General features: G+C 40.6%; 1 protein-coding gene across 3 annotated transcripts in view; it reads right to left on the bottom strand.

Annotated features, from left to right (window-relative positions):
- Vps13c (vacuolar protein sorting 13 homolog C) overlaps positions 1 to 10,841 on the bottom strand; it is a 160,202-nt gene that overhangs the window by 98,516 nt on the left and 50,845 nt on the right. For all 3 annotated transcript variants that reach the window (XM_036193188.1, XM_036193189.1, XM_036193190.1), the window contains 8 exons: positions 10,102 to 10,228; positions 9,458 to 9,552; positions 6,692 to 6,834; positions 5,629 to 5,821; positions 4,398 to 4,512; positions 3,733 to 3,869; positions 2,706 to 2,829; positions 1,168 to 1,285 (listed from right to left, as the gene is read on the bottom strand). In XM_036193188.1, coding sequence (XP_036049081.1) covers positions 1,168 to 1,285; positions 2,706 to 2,829; positions 3,733 to 3,869; positions 4,398 to 4,512; positions 5,629 to 5,821; positions 6,692 to 6,834; positions 9,458 to 9,552; positions 10,102 to 10,228 — 1,052 coding nt within the window. The remainder of the gene's footprint in view (positions 1 to 1,167; positions 1,286 to 2,705; positions 2,830 to 3,732; positions 3,870 to 4,397; positions 4,513 to 5,628; positions 5,822 to 6,691; positions 6,835 to 9,457; positions 9,553 to 10,101; positions 10,229 to 10,841) is intronic.

Raw genomic sequence — 10,841 nt, 5'->3', positions numbered from 1 at the left:
CAAAAGCAACTTAGGGAGAAAAGGGTTTATTTGGCTCACACTTCCATATCACTGTTGATCATCAAAGGAAGTCAGGACAGGAACTCAAGCAAGGCAGGAACCTGAAGACAGGAGTTGATGCACAGGCCATGAAGAGTGCTGCTTACTAGTTTGTTCCCATGGCTTGCTCAGCTTGCTTTCTTATATAACCCAAGACCACGTGCCCAGAGATGGTCCCATCCACAATGGGCCGGGCCCTCCCCCACCTATCACCAATTAAGAAAATACCCTACAGGCTTTCCTACAGGCCAATCTTATGGAGACATTCTCTCAATTAAGGTTTGTGGTGATATTTTCTTAGTTTTCCTTTGTTATAATAGAAAGTAAATTAGATATAAAACTTTAGACTCACAAAGACAAGATGGATAATTAAGTATTTTCTTTCATTTTGCCAAATGCAAATGATTAGAAATTGTTACTGTAATTCTTACTTAATAACTGTTTTTGTTTTATATAGTTTTACTATATTAAGGTTAAAACCTTCCTTTTTAATTAGACAAAAAGGGGGAAATGCTGTGAGATTATCCTCTTATATACTATAAAGATTTGTCACTTGAATTGATTTAATAAGACGTTGACTGGCCAGTAGCCAGGCAGGAAGTAAAGGCGGGGCAAGCAGACTAGGAGAATTCTGGGACGAGGAAGGGTGGAGTCGGGAGTTGTCAGCTAGCAGCAGGGGAAGCAAGATGAGAATACCACACTGAAAATGTAACAAGCCATGTGACTAAACAGAGATAAGAATTATTCTTTAATTTAAGTGTAAGAGCTAGCTAGTAATAAGCTTGAGCTACCAGCCAAGCATTTATAAGTAATATTAAGCTTCTGAGTCAATTATTTGGGAAACGGTTGCTGGATATTTGGGAGTTGCTGGCCAGACACACAGAAATTTCTGCCTACAAAGGTTTCCTCCTCTGAGATGACTCTGGCTTGTGTCAAGTTGACATAAAACTAGCCAGCACAACATACTATACAAATAAGTATTTTCTTTAAAGTGTATTTGTGCTATAAGATAGAATAATCACTGTTATTTCCTCTTCCACATATATCCATCTCTATTTCCCTAAACTTCAGTAGCTGATATAGATGTAGCACCCTTGTTGTTTTCTATTACAAAAGATTCATACATACCTGGCCATTCTAACATCTTTCTCCACCATTGCCTTGGCCAACTCAACATGAATATCCATGGGTTGCAATATGTGCATAGTTGATGGATATTGGAATCTACACTTTTTCCAGTTTTCCTCTTTAAAAATAAAAATTTAAATATTAAATAACCTTTTAAAATTATCAGATATTCTGTGCAAAATATTACATTGCTAGAAAATACTTAACAAATTTAATGAACAACTTTTACTTCCTTCAGCATACAAATTAAATCATCTGTATTTTAACACAGATTGGTAGAAGACAAAAAAATATCAAAAAATACTGCATGTGTAATAACCACTATTTTTCCAAAAAAAAGATTCTAAAGACAGATTTCCCACGTGGCTACCATAGTCCCATGCAGACCTTTATCCACGACAGGGACTGAAGAGCTCACTGTTCAAATACTTATTTGTAAGGACATACAAAGGAGAAGGCAGTGTTGATGATGGTCTATGTAAATACTCTCCTTTCAGAACCTCTGAGGCTCCTGACAGGCACCGAGCAGATATGTTATCTTACTGTTAACAGAGCTCACTCTGCAGGGTAGAGCATGGCCTCTGCATGCAGAGATTACATCCTCGGGCAACTTTCCACAAAAGGACAGGCTCAAAGATATTTAATCAACACCTACTTCTTCTAGTAACAAAAGGAATAGGGTGGACCAAAAAACTGTACATAAGCAACAGAAAACACCAACGCTGTGAGAACATAAACTATTTTTAAGTTTTAGGAGTGTATCTACAGGATGAGTATCTGTAGTGAAAACACGGGAGAGCAGAGAAGATATCCTAAATTTCAGATCTGAGACTACGTCCGTATACATAGTGAGATATCCTGAGAATGGGACCTAAGTTTAATCACAAAGCCCACTTGTGTTACAGACACATCCTACATGTAGCTCAAGGGCCATTTGGCATCTATGTGCTTTAAGTGCAGCCCATATCTGAGATTACATTCAGGATTTTTACTTGTGGCATCATATCAGCATTCAAAATGTCTCAGATTTTGGAATCGCTCACATTTAGGATTTTGGATCAATGATGTTTACCATAGTATTTTTTTAGATATAGTATTCTTTAAAGATATGTTTCTCGGATACCTATAAAAGTAGTTAAAACAATGCAAAAATAAAGACTGGGCTAAAACAGTACATATTTTCAAATAAAGGCAGCATGGAGAACATAGAAACATCTCAAAACATTAGAACAGAAGCGTTTGAGCCAACTGTAACTTCTGCTGTGTTCTGACAGCTCACAGTCATGCTACAGATAGAGGCCATGCACAAACTGAAGTTTACCCTAGGACTAACAGTCTGTTATAACTGTGACATCCTGCACTGGGCCACTCCTACTGAAGTGATCAGCAGGACAAGTGCACAGGACAGTGGCTGGGACTGATACCCAGGAGCAGACAGACCCATGCACACACACTGCCAAGCCTAATAATGCATACATGTACACCCCCACAGCTACTGAAGCTAATCTGACAGCCCTAAGAGCTGAGCAGTGGCTGACCTGCTTTTGCAAAGAGCAACTGTACACTCTTTATTTCCACATCAAACTTGTCATATGCCTTGTCTATTATTTCTTCCAGAGATGAATTAGTTGTCTTCTGTGTACCTTGGTCTTTACTGCTGAGCTAAAATGGAACGAAGGAAAAAAACTGAATTATTTTACATAACATAAAAGTATACATATTACACACTTTGTCAAATTTCGAAACTTCCAACTGAAGAGAAGGAGACTTTCTTAATGAGCTCATATTCTGCCTAGTTTCCTGGTGATTTGTAAGCAATTGTTAGGAGTACAGTACCTCACCACATGTCTGTTATGCTTGAGTAAGAGATGCTGAGCACATCAGCGCTCACTGAGCCAACTGCATAGCTGTCCTGGCCAGCTCCTGCCTCTGTCTGACTCCTAAGAGGTAGGTACTGCCAACGATGGCTCGGCTCTCCTACAGCCCACCCTGAACTCCTCACCTTCTCCACACTACCATGAAAGAAGCCATTAGGACCAGCTCCAACCTACTTCCTTTCCCCTTCCCAGATGGAATCAAGGCTCAATTCAGTTTAACTGTTACCTTTTGCCAAATCCTTAGATTCAACGAGATGCAATATCCAAAACCCAACTCTAGTTGCTTAGAGCAATCAAGTATACATTTATGATCTATAGATATATAACACATTGTACATGTGTATATATGACATAATGATATATATTACACATATATAGAGATAATTTCCTGTCAAAATATATGGCCCAAAAAATGACACTGTAAAATTAGACTCTATAAACCATGAAAACTAAGATAGTTTCTCCCCTATTAAGTAGGAAAACAGAAAAATCATCCATCCAGCCCTCAATGCCATATTATTGCCATTACAGGAATCTCTAATGACATTTCTTTGTTTGAGTAGCCATATAATACATGTGAAATAAGTCTAGGCTTAATTTAAGTGAACTTAAGAAAAACAGCAAGATATGAGACATACAGTTAGCAAATTTGTCAAAGATAAAAAGAAAAAAGTACACATACACCTACCTGAAAAGTACCAAAATCCAAAATGAGAAGATTTGACTTTTCATGGTGAAAACCTGTCTGCGGAATTATTAGGTAAGAAGGCTTTAGATTGATCCTTAAATCAAGGGTTTTCCGAGTCTCGATAATATGTGTAAGTCCTAAAAGAAGGCCAGGAAAAATGATAAGGTGATGCTGTTACCACAAAGACTAGGAATTAAACTTGAAAGGTATTAGTGTCGGGTCTGTCAAAAAATAGATTCTCTGTTCATCGTGTAAACACCGCACTGAGTTGACAGGAAACAAACGTCCCATAGCATATACACATAATACAGTAAATCCTAGGTAACTAGTATTTGTCTGGGCAGCCTGATGAAATAGTCTGCTGCGTCCTTTAAACTAGGTATGCACAGCATGGTGAATGGCTTGGAGGAAGGAGATGGAGGGTCACCTCAAGATCATTCAAAGGCACAGGATCTTGGATGTCAGGCAGACAGAAGCATCTGTCCTTCCATTCCTCTTTCTCAGGCAGTCTAACAACTTATACAAGCCTGGGTCGGCCACAGAACGCAGCCCAATTTTAAAACAGAAATAAGACGACCTCAACTACTTGAACCACACACAATGTTTCCATTGCGATGGACATGTTTCAAGTTTAGTCGGTGCAGAAAGACACACTAAAATCTCACCTGTAGCTGTCCTCTCCTTAATTTCCTCCAGCTTCATCAATGTGGCTGATGTAATCTGCTCAAGATCCAACCCCTTATCTGACTGAAAGAATTCAACTACAGCATTGATAGTTTTCTGTAAAAAAATTTTAAAACACAACAGGTTAGATGTCAAATGTGTGTTATAAATCTAAAGGATTTACTTCAATTATAAACAGCTGAGGCTTTGAACTAAGGAATCCAAAGATACTCTCTGCACTCCCTTCAGGAGGGAGAGACAACTGTGAGCACGGGAGAGCCTAGTGAGCTTACTGGAGAGAGGAGAACCTGCACATTTCACAGCAGTGGCAAGAGGTCTAAGCGGCATGTGGTACTAGCAACTGACATGACCTCTGGTTTCAGCCTCCAGTTAGAGTAAACCCATCACTGTACTTGGATTCTGCCACACTCTGACATTTGGAAGAGAAACAAGGGGAAAGTTGGTCACTCTTACCTACGTATAAAACCTGAATATACAAATATCAGAGATTTTATAGGATGGAGAATGTTCTGGAGATCAGCTGTACAGCAACTTAGTACAGTTGTGAATGTGCTAAACAAACTGAAACAAGGTCTTACAATGTGTAAGATGGTAAATCTTGTTGTGTGTGTTCCACTATACTATAAAATCTTTTCAACTTTATCTTATCATCTGTGTGTGACTGCTTGTGCACAGGCACACACATGCATATCATAGCACATGGAGGGGGGTCAGAGGACAGTTCTGTGGAGTCAGTTCTCTACTGCCCTTACATGGGTTCCAGCAATTGAACTCAAGTCATCAGGCTTGCACGGCCAAGTGCCTTTATCCACTGAGCCATCCTTTCAACACTAAAACAAACTTCTTAAAAACTTGTGTGTGTGTGTGTGTGTGTGTGTGTGTAGTCTATGTGTATGTAATATATAATCATGTGCATGTGCAGGTGAGTGCACCCATTCACATGTGCAGAGGCCAGAGGAGAACATGCAGTCCTGTTCTGTCACTCCCTGCCTTCTTCCCTTGAGTCTGGGCTTCTCACTGAAGCCAACAAGTCCCAGCAATCCCCCTGCCCACCCCCCACAGTGCTGGCTCACAGGCACATGCATGCCCATGCCAATGTTTTACTTGAATGCTGAGAATTCGAACTCAGAGCCTCGTGTTTGCATATTCATGTGCACTTACGTATTAAGCCAACTCCCCAACAGCTTTAAGTCACTCTCTGCCTACACTTACAGCATCATAGATGACCTCCACAGGCTGGGACTGAACGATCAGAGTCTGGTCAGCAGGACTGTTCTCAGGGTTGGTTTCAAACTCAATTTTGAGCAAGGACGATGAAGTGTCGCCAATGGAAGCCACAAGTGATGGCACAATGTCTTGTTGTCGCAAGCCTGTGACGTACCAATGTTCTAATTTTGCTTCTATCCTATCCAATTAGGAAAAAAGCAAGCATGTAACAGATGAAGTGACAGCTATTCCTTTGAAAATTCCTTTGAGAACCAGCCCTATGGCCAAAGTTAGGCTCATCTTCTGAGGCTGGCCTTCGTTTACCTACAATACCTGCCTCTGCTGCTGTCGGTCACTGTCTTATTAGCTCTTCACCATCCACATGAAAACCCACTTTAGTCAACCCCAGCACTTGGCACACATCTGGTCACCGTGTTGAAAGACAAACAATACCACCATCCTGTGTCCACGCCACTCCCACATCCTGCTCCTCTTTCTCCTGGCATCCTTCCCACCCAGCTGCCTACACCTCCTCCTGTCTCAGATAACTCCTGCTGACAGCTGAGCCGTGCAGTCTACCTGTGGGCATTTCACACCATGCACCATGGTAAGTTGTCTAATGTGTTAAATGGTCTTGAACTAATTTTTTGTATATACTCTTACCAAATGCAATGTAAAAGTCCTGAAAACAGAAATGTACTACACGCTGAAGAGCTGCCGTGTGCAGACACTCTAATAAAACACTGCCCAGCAAACACTGGCAGAGGCAAGGAGGAAAGACAGAACAGTGACTTACACCATTCACCATAAAACATAAACAAATCTTCTTTCATGCTGCATAAAATTACATAATTGAGCCAGGGAGTGGTGGCGCATGTCTTTAATCCTAATATATGGGGGGCAGAGGCAGGCGAATCTCTCTGAGTTTGAGGCCAGCCTGGTCTACAGACTGAGGTCCAGAACAGCCAGGGCTACTGAGAGAAGCCCCGTCTCGAAAAACCAAATATATATTTGGAGCCTAAAATCCTAAATGTAAATGAAAATGAAGTTTAACTTCTTAAAAACTTACTTAAGTGCTTGTGCTCCTGGTCGCTGGGATACTTGGGTACCCAAACCAATTATCTGAATTCTCAGGATTTCTGGAACATTCTTATTTTCTCTTATTATAATAGAGGTGCTCACCAACTTCAGAGTCAGTACATGGGCCACATACTAAACAGGAATGAATGAAAATGGTTATCATGCGAATGAATTCTGACTTTCATTGTTTCATCTTAAATACGTCGAATCATCAAATGACTCAACAAAACCTACAGGTCCCAGCACCTACACAGTCTACAGACTCTCCATAACTGAACAAGACTAGAAAACTCAATGCAAGGCTACTTGGATAGACAACACACCTGCAGATGATCCAAGCTCATCTGCTAAGTTTTAAAGAAACAGTGGCAGAGGGAGGAAGAAAATCTCCACTGAGAAGCTTCCACTTAAGCCGACTCAGCATGTAACCAATCTTCTAGCTGAGGAAAAGAAAAACTATAGGCAAAAATACCTGCTGGACATCTGTAGAAATTTACACACACACTACACAGACACACATATGCACACAAACAAACACATTACACAGACACACACACATGCCCATTACACACCTACATGCACACACATGTGTGCAGACACTCCAAATGAAAAATGTACTCAGGACAGACAGCCACTGGGGAGACAATGTGGAATCTGGGGAGGTGCTTCCCCCTCCAGAGTGTGTGAACTTTCAAGAGCATGAAGACAGCCTCTGAGGTGAGTCTCGCCAGGAAGACACCAGGAATCACCACTAGCACAAGGCAGCGGCACTGAGGAAACACGGTCCTCTGGTATGGTCAAGACCCGGGAACAAACAGCTAAAGGGAATCAGAGGAAACTCTTCAAATGAAGAGCAGAACGACTTAGAAACACAGAAGGAAGACATCACAAGGGCACGGCTCACATGGTGAGGAAGCATTGTGGCAGAAACTATTCACGATGGTGAGACCCTGGACAGCCAAACTATGTGAACAAGAGCAAGTGTAAATTTATACCACAGTAAATGCTGAAAACCGAAAAGAGTTTAAAAACCTTTCTCCACTCGATGGCCCCGTATCTTACATGAGCAAGACTAAGTGGACTTAGTGAGCTGGCAGAGACAGGGAGGATGGGGGACGAAAGAAGAAAACAGTAATAGTTGGGAGAGGGACATCTGGGGATGTGGGAAGATGGAAGAGGGAAATAGAGATGGATTTGATCATATTTCATTGTCTTCCTATACGAAATTCTCAAGAATACAGGAAAATTAGAAAACTGTACTATGAGAAATGTAAGTAAATAAAAGTGCCCTTCATTGATTAAAACAACATACAAAGGAAATGAATGAACATAAATGTCACTTGGATACAGTACAGCTCACAGTGTAAGCCAAACAGCAACTGAATCATGGACTCAAACTCTTTTTAAAAAGGAATCAACAACCTAGAATTTTAAACACAAAAGTGGTGGGAGTATCCTTAAGACACATGGGGAAACAATAGTTATTTACAGAAAAAAACAAAAATTTAGGAAACTAATTACAAACAGATCTTCATTAGAGGGAAGAAAACAGCAGACATCACTCAAGAAAAGGGAAATAAAGGCAATGTTAGAGACAGAGCAATGAGGGGACCCAAGATGCAACTGGATGACACTTCCCATCTCCCCAAAATCATCTCTGGAGTCAACATAACCTCTAACGGTACCACAGCAGCATGTTTTCCCGAAAGCACAAGACACAAGACCTGTAAGTACACCCACAAAGAGTCCCACAGTCTACAGTGGAGGACAAACCTCCTCACCTCACTTAAAGTGGCACTTACAAATGATCACACAAGAAGGCCAACAAGCCACGGAAACACGCTCAACATCATTATCAGGAAAAATATAAATTAAAAATACAGTGGGACTGCATGCCATCCCTTAGAATGGCTCAAAGTAAACATGTGAAAAATGACCCATCACAATGAGTGATGTGTGAGGAACTTCTTCTTTTTTTAAGTTTTACATGGATCTACCCTATGACCCAATAATTTCACTCCTAGGTATTTACTCAGTGGGAATGAAAACACACAATTTTGAAAAAAGTGGGGGGCAAGCAAACTAGAAATAAAGACAACCCGGATGTCTTTCAACAAAAGCACTAATAAGTAAGTTCTGGTAGTTTCAAATTATACAATCCTGCACAGCAAGAAAATGAATAAAATACATTAGGTGCAACAGCAGAGATGGCTCCAAGGACAAAGGCAGACAAGAGAAAACATGCTCTGTGCTTCCCTTTACAGAAAGATGAAAAATACGCAGAACAAAATCACGGTGTCCATAGCAAAACACCCAAGGAAATGAAAGAAGTGACTGTGGACGCTGGTTATATCTGGGGAAGAGATGGGGGAGGTGTAGGGATTCCAGAATGGCTGCAATATTGCAAACCTTGACACTGGCAGTCCCTGTAGCCAGGGACTTTTCAACCTGTCAAATACGCAGGATGCTTTTGAACTGTTCATTCTTGCTATGCGCTAAACTTCACAAGAAAAAAACGTCTTAAAGGCTCAACCGCACACTCGAACAAGGATTTTCACCAGGCTCTTCCTCTACTCACTAAATCAAGTAGTCCTCCAGCTGAGGACTTTTGACTGGGAAGACTCCAGAACAGCATTAGGCAACCAAACTAAGGACAACATATTTTCAGTAGCTACTTAGAGCATCACTAAGTTAGCCCAACTCAAGATAACCCAGCAAGTGAATCAAGATACTTGTGAAGGCACCGGACACCTACCTGCTTGGGCAAAGCCAAGTTGTAGGTACTCTCACTATAGCCAATGGCAGTGAAGAGCTTGTCTTTCTCCTCTGGAGTCATGAGATCATCGATGGCTACGAGACAAGACGATCATTTAGGAAACGAATGGCTAAGGTTTTAAAGACAATTTTTTTTAAATAATCAATAAAAATATTATGTTGGGAGAAAAAGTCCACAGACACAAATGCTAAAGCAAAATCATCCACCTAATTCCTTCTAACACTCTACTTTGGTTCATTTAAAAAACAAACAAACAAACAAAAAACCACCCTGTATTTGACTGTATTAAGAAACTGCAAAAAGACACTCACCGCTAAGGAAATTCAGTTCTCAGTTATACACATTTTTAAATTCACTGAAAATTTCAAAACTTTCCTTGTCATTAAAATCCATCTAAAAGTTCACAAAAACGAATACAGAACACTGAGACCTCTAAGTATGAACATGCTAAATTTCTCACATGTCATTTTTTCAAGAACTTTCAAGTTCTACTCCAGGTAGAAAAACAAAACAACTCCATAGCCTGTCCCATGTGTTCACGTGTTCCTCTGCTGGGCGTGTGAAGCAGAATCTGAATGGCTGTTCCTTGTCAGAGGATGATGACTGCCTGCCTTGAGACTTACTTTCAGGGATCAATGAGTCCTCATCTTTCTTCTTAGATTCTTTCTTTCCCCAAAACCCACTAAACCAGCCACGTTTCTCGCCTGCCTCAGTAGACTTTTTCCTTAATTTCTGTCCAGAATGAATGACCTGAAAAATAAAAATTGAAGATTCATTCAGAAGAAACACTCTGTTCACTGTTAAGTATAAGCACGGTCAATTTTGTTTAATGCTTCAATAGAGTAAGACAGGAGAGGAGGCCAACTCTTTCTGAAATGATACTCACAGAATGGCCTGGATAGTGTGGTTGACAGATAACCTACTTCCTGCACCTACTGATAGGATCTGGGGAAAGACACGCTGTTTAGCTATAGCTAAGGACTTCATGAATCTCCCTATGTACTGAAATATGCAGGTGTCTAAGGAGACACTAGAAGAACAGGTTTATAAAATGAAAAGGATTCTTTAAAGGAAGATGCTTCTGCACCCATGATGGAGTAATCTAAAAAGCACATTTCAGAATCTACGCACATTACTGGTGTGCTAACTAGTTCACAGTGGGAAGGAGATGGTGACAGAAATGGTCCTCAAATCCCATCTCACCTCTTGCCTGAAATAAATCCTAATGCGCTTCCTAAAGATCCTTAGCCCATCTTTCAAAAACCAGGCAACAAGTATGAAGAAGGGGTAAATGATTTAGACTCTACCTTCCCTGATTTCAACAATCTGCCAATTCACTTTCAAGAGAATTTTCAATGGAGAG

The sequence above is a fragment of the Onychomys torridus genome, chromosome 7 (genome assembly GCF_903995425.1).
Source record: "Onychomys torridus chromosome 7, mOncTor1.1, whole genome shotgun sequence".
In the NCBI taxonomy this organism is placed as follows: Eukaryota; Metazoa; Chordata; class Mammalia; order Rodentia; family Cricetidae; genus Onychomys; species Onychomys torridus.
This window is presented reverse-complemented; position numbering and strand designations above follow the sequence as displayed.